Here is a 16,869-nt window from a genome sequence, read left to right as displayed (position 1 = left end):
GCACGTGCTGCTGGTGGACGGCTTCTCCCAGCCCTACCTGCCGCTCCCGGAGGCGGCGGCGGAGCAGGCCCAGGCCGACTCGCTCACCGTCTACTTGGTCATCGCCTTGGCCTCGGTGTCGTCGCTCTTCCTGTTCTCGGTGGTGCTGTTCGTGGCGGTGAGGCTATGCAGGAGGCACAGGGCGGCGTCTGCGGGTCTCTGCTCGGTGCCTGAGGGCCACTTTCCAGGCAACCTGGTGGATGTCAGTGGCACTGGGACTCTGTCCCAGAGTTACCAGTATGAGGTGTGTCTGACAGGAGGCTCTGAGATCAGCCAGTTGAAGGCTCTTAAACCTATATTCCCCAACTTCTTGGTTGAAGAGGCTGGTAGAAACATGTAAGGAACTCCAACGGCAGGAATCGTTAGGAGTTTGATTAGGAATCTAACTGAGATTACAGTAGTAAATCATGGAATTCACTAATCTATCACAGAGAGCTGCATATTCATGCATTAGTAATTGTCATCTTTATAGCTATTTCAACCTCAACTATTTTGTATTCTATTTCTTGTTGTTATTGGTAGTCATTTCATATATTCCATGTGCATATAAGAGCAGAGAAATGATGTTTCTTAGGAGTGTTATTTGGTCAGTTTTTTGGAAGCCACAGGTATTTTCAGGTTCTCAACTTTTGAACTTGTTCATTGATGTCCTGTTATGATTAAGAGAATTCTGTTCTAAACCTTATGGCTATTATCAGCATGAATCTAACTCTATTGTAAATTATGGCTTTCAGTTTTAAAAAATAATTTTAAATTATGAAAACTTTTAGTAATCTTATATATTGTTGGATTTTCTGTTGTGTTGTTTCAAAAATGCTATTGTTTCCTCAAATGAACCAGTATTTTATCTAGATGATGTTTTCTCAATTGAGTGCTTTCTTCAAAATCAATACCATTTAATTAGAACATCTCCTATTATTCTAAAGGATTCAATTTCTGTTACATGAAAGGACAGAAAAAAGTTGATAGACTTGTGATTACTTTTTCATAATAAATTGTTTTCTTATGGATACTATTCTTATTCTTTAAGATAATAGTCTCAAAATTCAAACATATGCTAAGGACAAAAGGGAAAGCAAATTAACATCATTATTACACCATCCAGAAATAATTTCATTAAGTCAACGTCATTATAAATTATTTCTAAGAATGCACATAAGAATAAATAGATGGAAACAGTTTTATAAAATTGATCTATAATAAATGAATAGCTTCAAATTAAAACCATCAGCTTGAATGTAATAACACAGAAATGAAACTATAGAACTTGTATCTGCTTAGATAAAGAATCCTATGAGGTGAAAAAACAAGATTATGATGCATATTAAGATACTAGCATTACTTAACTGCCTGCTTAACTATAACCCAATAAACATTCCTACACCCCCTCCCATCTTTCCTTTCCTCACCTTACTTATACTTTTTGTGTTTTATAACATTACCCTTAATGTATTTTGAATGAATTCTTCCCATAATTATTTAGATATTTTATATTTTTTAAATTTTAATTTGAAGTTATATAGTGCTCTTTTTTCAATTTAAGTCAAGTGAGAATGGCCAGAGGTAACCACTTTTGATCCATTTAACAGTTTTTTCCCCATAGTTACTTCCATATTTCTGAATCACAAAGTTATAAAGTGTTATCAAATTTGAGTTGTAGATATTATCCTTCAGAGTCTCTCTCACACCACATACACACTTGCACATTTCCTCTTAATTCGCAGTATCAAAATTCTGTTTGTTTATATCATTATCGCCATGTAAATATGACTCTGGCTTGAGCCTAATGAGTTAAAATAAAAAGCCTCTTTTCTTTACCCTAAGGTAATGGCCTTCTTTTCCTATGTACCTATTTTAAATAGTCTTATGTGCTTTCTAAAGCTCCTAATTTTGTATTTAAACTTGTAAAATTATCTATCAGATCCATTCCTTTCTTTTGGAGCCATCCTGGAGCTATTCAGACTCCTGCCCAACTGCACACTATTCTATAGGCCTACGTACAGCATTGCACAGCGGGCAGTTTGCTTTACCCATTAACCTGAGAATATATTATCTCTCTCCTCCATTGGGTTTTATATGTTTCACATTTTCTCTTTTGTTTGGTTTACTCCCTTGAGTTCTTGAAGAAGATTTAGTAATAAATTTATTGAGAGCTTGAATATCTGAAATTTTCAGATGTGAAAAAAATCAAATGTGTATTTTTAAAGACCTTGTTACGTGTAGAATTATATTAGGAATTATTTGTCACTGGTACTTTAGGGCATTCCTCCATTGCCATCTAATCTCCAAGGTTGTGATGTTCATACATTCTGATTTCCAGTTCTTTTCTGAGAACCTTTGTTTGTTTTCCCTCTAGATTGTTTTCAACCTGGGGAAATTTTGCCTCTAGCAATATTTTTTTTCTTTTTCTTTCTTTCTTTTTTTTTTTTTTTTTTCAGTTTTTGGCCCGGGCTGGGTTTGAACCTACCACCTCAAGTATATGGCTCCAGCACCTTACTCCTTTGAGCCACAGGCACTGCCCCCAGCCTCTAGCAACATTTTGCAATTTCTGGAAACATGTTTGATTGTCACAGCTGTCAATAGCCCTAAGGCTAAGAAAACTTTAGATAAGTTAAGGCTCTTATATTTATCTCTGGTGTTATAAAATAATATAGTATAACAATTTTGTCATTTATTGTGCTAGTTACTCAGTGAGACTTGTCAATCTTGAGACATTCCTTAAACTAGGACAGAGTTGAGATGTTTAATTAAAAAAAAATTTCCTTCAATTTTTTTTATTCTATAGTTCCTATATATTTAGTTGTATAGTGACCTCCTGGATTGATATTTCATTTTTCTTATCCTTTTCCTATTCACTATCCTCTACCTTTATTTTCCTGGACTCTAGTAGATTTTCTCAACTATTTTTTATCTTCATGGCTGAATTTTAAACTTTTGATTTCAAAGTTTTATTTTCAAAAATCTCTTTCTGTTCTCTGAAAGTTTATACAGCAGCCTTTTAGTTTTGAGTTTTTTGGTGAGTGTAATTCACATGCCATAATATTCATTGTTTCAAAAATTGAGTTCAGTGGTAGTATATTCAAAAGGCTGTACAATTATTACCACTAATTCCAGAACATTTTCACATGTTCATCACCCCAAAAAGAATCCTGGTATCCATCAGGCAGTCATTACCCATTTCCTCCTCCCTTAGGCCTTGAGCAACCACTAAACCACTAATCACTTTTCTGTTTCTTTGGATTTCCCTGTTCTAGACATTTCATATAAATGGAATCATACCATATGTAGCCTTTTGTGTTTTCCTTATTTCACTTAGCATAATGTTTTCAAAGTTCATTCATGTTATATAGCCTGTATTAGTACTTTATCCCTTTCTATTACTGAATAATGTTCGGTAATGTTCTGTATAAATGTACCACATTTTGTTTGTCCATTCATTTGAAGAGCATTTGGATTTGTTTCTACTTTTTGGTCATTATGACTGTTGCTAGGAACACTCATGAACAAGTTTTTGTGTGAACACATGTTTTCTATCCCTTGGGTTATATACCTTTGATTAGAATTGCTGGGTCATATAGTAACTCTGTACAATGTTTTGAGGAACTGTCGATTTGTTTCCAAAGTGACTTCCCTCTCAACAGGATATGGGAGTTTCTATTTCTTTACATCTTCGCCAACACTTGTTATTTTCTTTTTGGTTACACCCATCCTAGAAAGTGTGAGTTGTATCTTATTGTGGCTTGATTTGCATTTTCCAAATGACTAATGATATTCAGTATCTTTTCTATCTTTTCATATACTTAGTGGCTATTTGTCTATCTTTGGAGAAATGTCTACTCAAATTCTTTGCCTTTTTTTGTTTTGTTTTGTTTTGTTTTTGAGACCAAGTCTCACTTTGTCACCCTAGGTAGAGTGGCATAGTGTCACAGCTCACAACAACCTCAAAATCTTGGGCTTAAGTGATTCTCTTGCCTCAGCCTAACAAGTAGCTGAGATTATAGGTGCCCGCCACAACACCCAGCTATTTCTAGAGATGAGGTCTCACTCTGGCTCTGGCACAGGTTAGTCTTGAACCTGTGAGCTTAGGCAATCCATCCACCTGGGCCTCCCAGAGTACTAGGATTATAGTCGTGAGCAACCACACCCAGCCCTTTGCCTAGTTTCTTAATTGACATTTTATCTTTTTATTGTTGAATTGTAGTAGTTCTTTATATGTTTTTTATACTAGATCTTTATCAGATACATGGTTTACAAATATTTTCTCCTATATTTGCATTTTCACCTTATTGATAATGTCCTTTGAAATACTACAGTTACTATTTTTTTGATGAAGGCTGATTTATCTATATTTTTCTTTTCTAAAAGGCTGCTTAGACTTTGTATGTTTGGGCGGGACAAGTTGAGTGGTAGCCTTCACTTCAGAGTAATGAAAGAGTAAACATTTCATTTGGGAACCAAAAGTCAGTATCTATTAGTCTTTTCTTTTCAGCCCACATCATTCTTCAGAAAGGAATTTAGGGTGGGGCACAGTGGCTCACACCTGTTATCCCTGCACTCTGGGAGGCCAAGGCGGGTGGATTGACTGAGCTCACAGGTTCAAGACCAGCCTGAGCCAGAGTGAAACCTCATCTCTAAAAAATAGCTGGGCATTGTGGTGAGTGCCTGTAGTCCCAGCTACTCTGGAGGCTGAGGCAAGAGAATTTCTTAAGCCCAAGAGTTTGAGGTTACTGTGAGCTATGGCACCACAGCACTCTACCTAAGGTCACAAAGTGAAACTCTGTCTCAAAAAAGAAAGAAAAAAAAAACAAGAAAAGAATTCATTAAGGGGGCTATTGAGTGGGCTAGAAGTTAATCCTTACCCCTGTGAGAGCTCCTTGGTTTGGGAGAAGAGGTCCTGGTTGATACGTATAATCTTTTAACCCTCTTCTCTCTAAGGTTTCAGTCTTGCCCTTAGTTGTGCTGGTGTCCCTCAATCCAGGGCCCTTCCTATTAAACCTCTCCCGTTTTCTGTCACTAGGAGAAAAAAGAAGGCACCTTGTTGGGGAATAGCAGCAACAGTGGATGACCTCTGCCTACCTTCTAAGGCTCACATGAAGGCATCTCATTGATATAACCTAATTTACACACAGAATAATAATTCTAAGGAGTGTATAAAATGGAGTTTTAAGCTTTTTAGACTCCCAATTTTTAAAAAGTTTATAAAATGAAGTAGGAATGGATGACACATGCCAATAGCACACTGGAGAATTATCATTGGTTCAAAGGGCCTTGTCCCAACAATTAAATTTATACTCTTATTGCTTTTTCAGCTAAGCTGTTAGTGGAACAAGAATTATTTTGGCTATAGAAAATACCACCAATATGAAGAGAAACTATCATATACTCCTCTAATAACCAAACTGAATCAAATAACTTGTTTGATCCTATCTACCCATGGTAGGCAGTTGGGGGTATAGGATGAGTCTGAGTGGATATAATTTATTCTGCTACTTTAACCCAAATATATGTTCTCTCCTTATTTATTACTACTATACCTCACATTTTAGCTTCTCATGTATGTATGTGGGCTATAGGTTATATTTCCAATCTCTTTTGAAGCCAGGTTGGTCTTATAACTAAGCTATATACAGTGAGATATAAGCACAAGTGGAATGGAGTACTTCATGGAAGTAATCTTTTTAAAAAGGAGGGGAAAGTCTTGCCTTCCTCTTATTTGGGGATGTAATGACTGGATATCAGGCAGCTATTTAGGGATATGAGGTAAAACAACCATATTCTGAATAAATCAACAATGGGATGACACTGGGTCCCAGATATCATGGGTTCATTTCAGCCATTAGCCTTATTTTATCTGCGAGAGAAAAAAATTATATTTTGACATTGTTACTATGTGTTTTTCTACAGTTTCAGCCTAAAATGATATATAATATGCACCCATAAATAATAATGATAATAATAATTAGTGCAGTTTTTGGCTGGGGCTGAGTTTGAACCTACCACCTCTGGCATATGAAGCGGGCACCCTACTCACTGACCACAGGTGCCATCATAAATTATTATTTTTTTTCACTATATCTCCCTTGGTAGAGTCCTATGGTGTCACAGCTCACAGCAATATCCAACTCTTCGGCTTAAGTGATTCCTTGCCTCAGCCTCCCGAGTAGTTGGGACTACAAGCATCCATCAGCTATTTTGTTGTTGTTGTTGTTGTCATTGTTGTTTAGCAGGCCCAGGCTGGATTCGAACCCGACAGCCCCTGTGTATGTGGCTGGGGCCCTAGCCACTGAGCTACAGGCACCAAGCCAACATTCATCAGTTATATATAACCTAATTCTAGCTGATATAGGAAGCTTTCAAAATAAAATAATATTTAAGGTAGGAGAAAAAGGTTGAATAGAGAAAAATGTGAGACATACATGCATATCTTAGAAATCAGTGTTTATTGAAAACAAAGTAAATGATTGTGGAATCAAGAAAAATAGTTTTAGAAATAAGGAAAATAAATGGATTAAATAAAAAGTACAAATTAACTAAATAGAATAAAGACCATAAGAGATTAACTAAACAAAAATCTATTTCTTTGAAAAATTCAAAGATATTTTGGGTTCTATATGTAATTGTTGTATTGAACATACACTTTTAATTTTGCTCTCTTTAGAATGCACTAACAAAAACTGAACAGGTATTTTTAAAACATAAACCTATAAGAATGTAAAGAATAATGTAAAGGATAACAGAGAACAGTTTTAGAAGGTGGAAAGCAGATGGATGACTTAGTAGACCCAACAAACCAATTACCAGTTAGTTTTGAAGTGGGAAAAACTGAGAACCAATCCTGTTTAGACTTCTAGAGGCATCAGAATATGAACTCTAGATGTTCTGAAATGGTGGTAGCATGCAATTAAGGAGAGTTATGTTAAAATTGCTTGAGAAGCAGCTAAATATGTAGCAATCAGATCACATTTCCCCACCCCAGCTGCTGAGCAACCTATCTACTTGACCCTATCATAAGTCTGGAGTTTAATTTTCTGATGCATGCAAAAAGAAGGGCCATTACAGGAGAGGTTCCACCAGGGCAAAATTGAGAGCGGGGTAAAACGAATAGTAAAAATAAATAATCAACTAAATATTGAATGCTGGTGGATTGTTAAAATGCTTTGATAGAATTAGAACCAATTACACATATTTCAGTTTTTCTCCTCTTGGACACATGGTAGAGTTTCAATTTATTTGTTTTAAAAATTACATGTGGCCATGTAAGATCCTTTAGTCAATAAAATGTGAGAAGTGACTTATATATCAGTTCTGGGATGAAGTTTTCAGAAGCATGATATAACATATTTACTCTTCTCACTACAGTCATCATGAAAGTAAATGTAGAGTTAGAGTCTTCATAAATTTGGATCCTTCACTGACTACTATGAGGAGGGTCCCATGATGGGTTGTATAGGATACATAGTAGCAGGAAGAAAACAACCTTCGTTGTGTTAAGCCATTGAGATCTGAGGGAATTGTTTGGCATTGAAGCATAACTTAGCTTATCTTGTTGCAAACCTGCACTCCTCTTCCCTTTACCCTTTTCAATTCTTATCTTTTCTTTCTGGATAGGATATTTTAAAGAGGTAAATCATCCAACCAGTTTAAGTGAAAAGAACTAATCACACTGACACTGGGGTTTTCCCAACAACCAATGCTTTCAGTTCATTTTAAAATGAAGACTAAAATGGACAAGCTCTACCAACCTGCTCAAGCTTTCACTCAGCTCTTTAGTCTCCTAAACTAAATGAAGAACAGGCACCTGAAACAAGTTTACAAAAGGAAATTAAAAAAGCAAAACAAAGCAAAAAGTAAAAGGGCACTTTCAAGAAAAGAGAAATGATTTCAATCAAATGAAAAGGAGCCATTACAACTGATACCATAGAAATACAAAAGATCATCTAAGACTACTATGAACACCACTATTCACACAAACTAGGAAAAATAGAGGAAATAGATAACATCTTTGGAAACACACAACCTTCCAAGCTTGAATCAAGAAGAAACAGAAATCCTGAGCGGATCACTAATGAGTAGCAAGATATAATTGGTAATTTTTAAAAATCTCTGAACAAAAACAATAACAACAAAACCCAGGACCAGATGGATTCACAGGCAATTTCTACCAGACCTACAAAGAATTAGTACTAATCCTACTGAAACTTCCATAAGACCAAAGGAGGAAATCTTTCCTAATTCATTCTACGAAGCCAGTATCATCCTGATGCCAAAGCCAGAAAGAGACGCAACAAACAAACAAAAAACCCATAGACCAATACTCCTGATGAACATAGATCTAAAATTCATGAACAGAATACTAGCAAACTGAATCCCAAAGGACACCAAAAAGATAATTCCGCATGATTAAGTAAGTTTCATCCCAGGGGTACATAAATGGTTCAACATATGCAAATAAATAAATATGATTCACACATGAAAAGAATTTTAAAAAACCACATGGTCGCCTCAATAGATGCATAAAAATCATTTGCTAAAATCCATCACCCCTTCATGGTGAAAAAAAAACAAACCCTCAACAAACTAGGCATAGAAGGAATATATCTCAAAATAATAAAAGCTATATGTGATAAACTTACACCATCATCATACTGAAAATAGTTGAAATCATTCCCCTTAGGAAGTGGAATAAAACAAGGATGCCCACTTTTACCACTTCCATTCACTATAGAGCAATCAGGCTACAGAAAAAAATAAAGAATATCCAAATTGGAAAAGAGGAGGTCAAACTATCTTGTTCACCAACGATATGATCTTATATCTAGAAAACCTTAAAGACTCCTCCAAATGACTCTTTGAATTGGTAAATAATTTCAGTAAACTCTCAGGTTACAAAATTAATGTACATAAATCAGTAGCATTCCTATACACTAATAGCAGCCAAGGTGAGAAACAAATAAAGAACTTAATAACATTCACAGTAGCTGCCAAAAACCTAAAATACCTAGGAATATACTTAACCTAGGAGATGAAAGGTCTCTACAAGGAAAATTACAAAAATAATTACGAATAGGCTTGGTGCCTGTACCTCAGCGGCTAAGGGTGCCAGCCACATATACTGGAGCTGGCAGGTTTGAATCCAGCCCAGACCTGCCAAACAACAATGGCAATTATAAACAAAAGTAGATGGGCATTGTGGCAGGTGCCTGTAGTTCCAGCTACTTGGGAGGCTGAGGCAAGAGAATGGCTTAAGTCCAAGAGTTTAAGATTGCTGTGAGCTGTGACACCATGGCACTCTACCTAGGGCTAGAACTTGAGACTCTGTCTCAAAAATAATAATAATAATTACTAAAAAAGAAATCATAGATGAGGCAAACAAAAAAAATACCTTGTTAATGTATTGGAAGAATCAATATTCTTAAAATGTTCACACTGCCTAAAGTGATTTACAGATTCAACACAATTTCCATCAAAATATCAAAATCATTTTTCAGAGAATTAGAAGAAACAATCCTAAATTTTATATGGAATCAAAAAAGAGCCTGAATAGTGCTCTTTTCAATTCTAAGCAAAAAGATTCAGAGGCATCACATTACCTGACTTCAAATTATACTATGTATGTTCAAGATTATAGGAACCACAACAGCACGGTACTGTTATAAATGCAGACATATAGATTAATGGAACACAATAGAGAACCCAGAAATAAAACCATGTACCTACAACTGATTATCAAAAAAGCAAACAAAAACATACACTGCCCTATTCAATAAATGGTGCTGGGAAAACTGGAGCCTTAAGGAAAAGAATGAAACTGGATCCCCTTCTCTCACCATATACAAAAATTAACTCAAGATGAATTAAAGACTTAAATGGAAGATCTGAAACTAAAAATCCTAGAAGAAAATATAGGAAAAACTCTCTGGACATTGGCCTAGGCAAAGAATTTATGACTAAGACCCCAAAAGAAAATACAATGAAAAGCAAAAAAAAATTTTTTAAAGGGGCTGAATTAAATTAAAAATATTTTACACAACAAAAGAAATAACCCACAGAGTAAAGATAACATACAGAATGGGAGACAATACTCACAAACAATACATCTCACAAATGACTAACATCCAGCATCTATAAGGAACTCAAATGAGCAAGAAAAAAGCAACTTACCCCATTAAAAAGTGGGCAAAAGACATGAATAGACATTATCCAAAAGAAGACATACAAATGGCCAAGAAACTTATGAAAAAGTGCTGATCCTCATTAATCATCAGAGAAATTAATTAAAACCACAGTGAGATGCCACCCTACCCCTGTCAGAATTGTCCTTATTAAAAAGTTAAAAAAAAAATAGATGGGCCAGTTGTGGTGGCTCACAACTGTATCCTAGCACTTTGGGAGGCTGAGGAGAAAGGATTTCTTGAGGCCAGGCATTCCAATATGTGGTGCCATGTGGCTATACCCCCCCCACCTACTTGAAAATTGAGGCAGGAAGATCACTTAAGCCCAGTAGCTAAAGATTGCAGTGTGCTGTGACCACTCCACTGCACTCTCACCTGTCTCAAAAAAAAAAAAAATTTCATGTTGACATGGATGCAGTGAAAAGGGAAGGCTTATCCACTGCTGATGGGAATGTCAATTAGTACAACCTCTATGTAATTGTATGGAGATTCCTCAAATAGCTAAAAGTAGACCCACCATTTGACCTACCATTCAACAATCCTTTTTTTTTTTTTTTTGAGACAGTCTCATTTTGTGGCCCTTGTTGGAGTGCGGTGGCATCATACCTCATAGCAACCCCAAACTGTTGGGCTTGAGAAATACTCTTGCCTCAGCCTCCCAAGTAGCTGTGACTACAGGTGACCTCCATATCACCCAGCTAATTGAGACAGGGTCTCCCTCTTGCTTCGGCTGGTGTCTAACATGTCAGCTCAGGCAACCCACCTGCCTCTGCCTCCCAGAGTGCTAGCATTACAGGCATGAGCCACCACACCTGGCCTGATTCAACAATCTTACTACTAGATTTCTACCCAAAAGAAAATTAGTCATTTATATGAAAAAGACACTTGCTCTTGGATGTTTATCACAGCATAATTCACATTGCAAACATATGCAACAATGTAATTACCCATCAACTGACTAGTGGATGAAGAAAATATGGTATATACACTCATACCACACAACACACATAAGCACACATACTATGGAATACTACTCAGTCATAAAAAAGAATGAAACAATGTCTTGTCTTTTCCAGCAACTTAGATGGAACTGGAGGACGTTATCCTAAGTATTTCAGAAATGGAAAAATATACCACATGCTCTTACTAAGTGATGGGTTTACATGGTCATACAGAATTGCATAATGGACATTGGAAGACTAAGAACAGGGAAGGGTGAAAGGAGGGTGATGGATGACAAATTACCTATTGCGTATAATGTACATGATTTGGGTTATGGCTAAAAGCCCCAACTTTACCACTACAATTCATCCATGTAACAAAAAAAAAATCACCTGTACCCTCTAAATCTACTGAATTTTTTTTTTGAGACAGAGTCTCAAGCTGTTACCCTTGGTAAAGTACCATGGCATCACAGCACACAGCAACTTCAAATCTTGGGCTTAAGCAATTCCCCTGCCTCAGTCTCCCAAGCAGCTGGGATCACAGGTACCTGCCACAATGCCTGGCTATTTTTTGGTTGTAGTTGTCATTGTTGTTTGGCAGGCCTGGGCTGGATTCGAACCAGCCAGCTCTGGTGTATATGGCTGGGACCCTAGCTGCTGAGCTACAGGTACTGAGACAAGTTTTTCCACTTTTAGTAGAAATGGGGTCTCACTCTTATTCAGTATGGTCTTGAACTTCTGAGTGCAGGTGGTACACCTGCCTTGGCATCCCAGAATGTAGGTTTACAGGTGTGAACCACCCACCTGGCCTATTGAAATTTTTTAAGAAGATAACTTGGAGAAAATAGAGAGCCTGCAGAGCAGAAAACCTGAGGAGGAAGTCCCTATTATTTGTGTCATTGGATGAAACAAAGAAGTTATTGCATCTAAGAAAAAAGTCCAAAAAGAAAGGTCTTTAAAAATATTAACCTTATAGAAAGAATAAAAATGTCATTAGAAGGGCTTCAAGATAAAGCTAACAAAATGTCCTAGGAAATATTGCAAGAATATTTAAAAATGGAAAACAGGAGAGGGAAAAAAAAATAAGTTCGAGAACCAAACCAGAAGCCCAACATCTGAATTATAAGAATTCTAAGAAAGGAATTGGAGGGAGGAGATTATCAATTAAAAAACTTAAGGAACAGGCAGTGCCTGTGGCTCAGTGAGTACAGTGCTAGCCCAATATACCAAGGGTGGTGGGTTCGAACCCAGCCCCAGCCAAACTGCAACAAAAAAATGGCCCGGCACTGTGGCAGGCACCTGTAGTCCCAGCTACTTGGGAGGCTGAGGCAAGAGAATCACCTAAGCCCAAGAGATGGAGATTGCTGTGAGCTATGACGCCATAGCACTCTACCAAGGGTGACAAAATGAGACTGTCTCTTAAAAAAAAAAAAAAAAAACTTAAGGAAATTTCTAAGACCTGAAAGAAAGCAGTTTCCTAAGTGAAATAGCTCATCAGTTATCCTGTACAATGGCTGGAAAACAAGCCCAAACCAAAAAAGTCACTGTTTAATTTTAAAATACTGGGAGCAAGGACAACATACAGCAACAAGAAATAAAAATACAGGTCACATATAGAGGACAAGAAATACAATAGTTCATTGTCAAAACACTTAAAAATCATAAAGGAACATTATTTCTTGCCTAAGACTCTATACTCAAACTACTAATCAAGTTTGAGGGTAGAATAATGATAGTTTAGTACATTTATGGCTGCAAAAAAAATTAACTTAAACACCCTTCTGTGAGAACTTCTGAAAGATATTGAGAATAATTTGAGAGAAGAAGACAGACAGCATAGATAATAGAAAATCCAAAATGGAATAGAAGTGAAACAAATCTCCAGATTCTATTGATTCTATTGAATCTATTGATTACCAATAATCTCTCTGACATTGAACATCTTTTCGATCAAATGAAACAACGGAGGGATTTGATTTAGTAAAGCCATACTGAAACTGAAAAAGACTGAAAAAGAGGAAAATATAAAATCCCATAAATAATAAAAGGCAAATAAAATTTCAAGAATGACAGCAAAAGGAAGTTCCAGGATCAGAGCTGAGCAGTAGGTGTGGAGAGCAATAACCGAATGTAAATAAAAATTGAAGTCTAAGGAGAAATGGAAATAACTATATGGAAAATCATACTGAGGGAAGAATAAGTCATAGAAATAAAGAAAACTAACTTTAAAAGTAAGGCAAATATTAACATCAAAAAAATTGAAAAATGTAATTAGTACAAAACAATGCTTCTAATATAAGTGAAAGAAGGTATGAAGGGGCTAAAATTTAAAACAACATAATGAAGATTTAATTGACAATGACTAAAATTAATTAATCAAAATGCTTCAGAAAACAGATTACTGGCAGAAGAGGTAAATAAAAGAATTGAAAAATGGCTATCTCTTTGGAGGAGAACTAAAAAAAAATTTAAAAGGAAGGGGCAGAAAAGCAATGTAATTTATTATAAACCTCTTAGTGCTATTTAATTTAGAACCAAGGTCATGTATTATTTTGAAAAATGTTCAAAATATCAGCAAAATATAGCCCTTGCAAAGTCTCATCAAGGATAAAAAGGAGAGAAAATACTAAACATTACTATTAACAATAGGGATACAACTGAAGGTAAATAATACAGTGAAAACATATGTGAAGAAATTTGCAAACTAGACAAAATTAATGTTTTTTAAAATAAAATACAAATTACTTAAAAAGAAAACAAAACCTATGTAGATTAATAACCAATGGTAAAATAGAAAAGATAGTCATTAATCTACTAAAAGTGAAACCACTAACTCTGACCAGCTCAAGAGGCAAGTTGCAATTAGGCATGTAGAAACAGATAATAACATAATTATAAAACTATTCTGTTGTATAAAAATAGAGAGGTAAAGCTTCTTAACACATATTATGATACCAGTATGATAGTTTAATGCCATAACCATAAAAGTTAAACCCACCCAGTCCCCAACACACGTACACACAGAATAATATATATAACATGGGCTAGAAAAATTCTAAAACCATGTTGAAACATCAAATCCACCTGTGCATTAAAATAATACATTGTAGCTAAATGTCATTTATATCAAGAACTCAAAAATTTTTAAACTAAAGAATAATTTCAACAGATATGTCAAATATGACGGGATAAAGAAAAAGAATACTTTTTTTGATTCAAAAGAGTGTTTACCCCAAATTGAGATCATTTAACTATTAGATGAAATTAATAGATGAAATACTAAAAGTAACTTCTATAAACAGAAGATTGACCTACTTGCTACTACTAATTTTACGAGTACTCATTGAATATTGAAGATTCTAGCTGATGAAGTTACAGGTAAATAATAACTTGTGTATTATTTTTAGAGCAGCTGAAGAGTGAAGTTGAGAGACAGATGAAGGCAGAAAGTGTTCCAGAACATATTATGGGTAAAAAGTGAAGATCTCAAAAATAGAGGGACTGATTAATCCACCAGAAACTGAAAAATAGGCCAGTTATTTTGGCATATAAACATCATTATTGTTAAGTAGTTCATAAACAAATAAAAGGTCTTTAACCAATATTTGTTGTATTTTGGGGGGCTTCGTTTTCTTATATATTATTTACTATCAATTTTTTAAATGGGAGAAAATTTTCTTTGAATTTTGGTGGGGAGCCAGAGTTTAATTTCATGCCCCTAGTTTTAAGGGGGAGAAAAGATGTATTTTTTCTATAAATCCAGATTATCAGAGGTGGAAACGACATGAGCTACTACTTACTAGAATTATGGCGGCCATCTGAAGACAAAAAGTTGGAATGAACTAGCAAAGACTCTGGGGAAAAAAATCATTCATTGCAGAACTCTTTAATACGCCATCTTTCTGTTCTGTTCTTGAGAACGGGTATAACATCCACAAAACGCAAGGTGGCGCTGCAGGCTAAAAAGAGGGGGTAAAAAACGCCCGCACAAAAGATATTACAGATTTCAGAGTAAACAGGAAATCTGACCAGAAATATAGAGGAAAGGAAATCGTGGTGATTGGAATCGGAGTAAAATGAAGACCCTTCCCTACAAGCATTGCTACTATTATCCAGCTTACTAATAAGGATTCAGTTCTGCCATTCTGGAGAGCTGCTGGAGGCTGAGTGGAAGTGATTCTAAGACTGATCAAAGGACGCTTGGAGGCCAGAATGGAGAGCGCTATGCGGAAAAGGCAAGTTCTCTATTTGTGTGTATTTCTGGGAATGTCTTGGGCTAGCGCGGAACAGCTCCGGTATTTTGTGGCTGAGGAAAGTGAGAGAGGCACTTTTCTCGCCAACCTAGCAAATGACCTAGGGTTGGGGATGGGGGAACTTTCAGCCCGGGGATCTAGAATTGTTTCAGACCAGAACATAGGATTTTTACTGCTCAATCTGCTTACTGGTGATTTACTTCTAAATGAGAAATTGGACCGAGAGGAACTGTGCGGCCCCACAGAGCCCTGTGTGCTGCCTTTCCAGTTGTTACTGGAAAAGCCTTTTCAGATTTTCCGTGCTGAACTATGGATCAGAGACATCAATGATCATTCACCAGTGTTTCTAGTTACAGAGATTCCCTTGAAAATATTAGAAAGTACCACTCCAGGGACGGCATTTCTCCTAGAAAGTGCACAGGATTTGGATGTTGGAAACAACAGCTTGAGTAACTATACCATCAGCCCTAATGCCTATTTCCATATTAATGTCCATGTTAGCGAGGAGGGGAATATCTATCCGGAATTGGTATTGGATCAAGTGCTGGATCGTGAGGAGATACCTGAGCTAAGTTTAACTCTCACAGCCTGGGATGGTGGCTCTCCACGCAGATCTGGGACAGCCCTGGTGCGCATCCTGGTCGTAGACATAAATGACAATGCCCCTGAATTTGTGCAGTCTCTCTACAAGGTGCAGATGCCTGAGAACAGCCCTATTGGCTCCATGGTTGTCTCTGTGTCCGCTAGAGATTTAGATACCGGAAGTAATGGGGAAATAGTCTACGCATTTTTCTATGCCACTGAAAGAATTCTCAAAACTTTTCAAATCAACTCAACATCTGGCAATCTTCATCTTAAAGCTGAATTGAACTATGAGTCAATTCAAACGTATACATTAACTGTGCAAGCTAAAGATGGAGGAGGGCTTTCTGGAAAATGTACTGTGGTGGTTGAAGTAACAGACATAAATGATAATTCACCGGAGCTGCTCATGTCATCATTTACTAGTCCAATTGCAGAAAACTCACCTGAGACAGTTGTTGCTGTTTTTAGGATTAGAGACAAAGATTCAGGAAACAATGGAAAAATGGTGTGCTTCATCCAGGACGATCTCCCCTTCCTCCTGAAACCATCTGTAGAGAATTTCTATACACTAATAACAGAGAAACCTTTAGATCGAGAGAGAAACACAGAGTACAACATTACCATCACCGTTACCGACTTGGGGACACCCAGGCTAAAAACTGAACACAGTATAACCCTCCTAGTCTCTGACATCAATGACAACGCCCCCACTTTCACCCAAACCTCCTACACCCTGTTCGTCCGCGAAAACAACAGCCCCGCCCTGCACATAGGCACCATCAGCGCCACAGACAGAGACTCAGGCACCAACGCCCAGGTCGCCTACTCCCTGCTGCCACCTCAGGACCCACACCTGCCCCTCGCCTCCCTGGTCTC

General features: G+C 36.7%; 2 protein-coding genes across 2 annotated transcripts in view; both read left to right on the top strand.

The window, feature by feature from the left end:
• The window catches only part of LOC100956225 (protocadherin beta-14-like), a 7,543-nt gene extending 7,164 nt beyond the window's left edge, over positions 1-379 (top strand). Inside the window, exon 4 of the mRNA XM_012806968.2 lies at positions 6-379. Within this exon, the coding sequence (XP_012662422.2) occupies positions 6-379 (374 nt within the window). The remainder of the gene's footprint in view (positions 1-5) is intronic.
• Positions 380-15,150: 14,771 nt separating this feature from the next.
• The window catches only part of LOC105887268 (protocadherin beta-7), a 2,591-nt gene continuing 872 nt past the window's right edge, over positions 15,151-16,869 (top strand). The window contains exon 1 of the mRNA XM_012806965.1: positions 15,151-16,864. Within this exon, the coding sequence (XP_012662419.1) occupies positions 15,368-16,864 (1,497 nt within the window). The 5' untranslated portion in view covers positions 15,151-15,367. The remainder of the gene's footprint in view (positions 16,865-16,869) is intronic.

Source organism: Otolemur garnettii, unplaced genomic scaffold (genome assembly GCF_000181295.1).
Source record: "Otolemur garnettii isolate 467f Iridium unplaced genomic scaffold, OtoGar3 scaffold00003, whole genome shotgun sequence".
In the NCBI taxonomy this organism is placed as follows: domain Eukaryota; kingdom Metazoa; phylum Chordata; class Mammalia; order Primates; family Galagidae; genus Otolemur; species Otolemur garnettii.
This window is presented reverse-complemented; position numbering and strand designations above follow the sequence as displayed.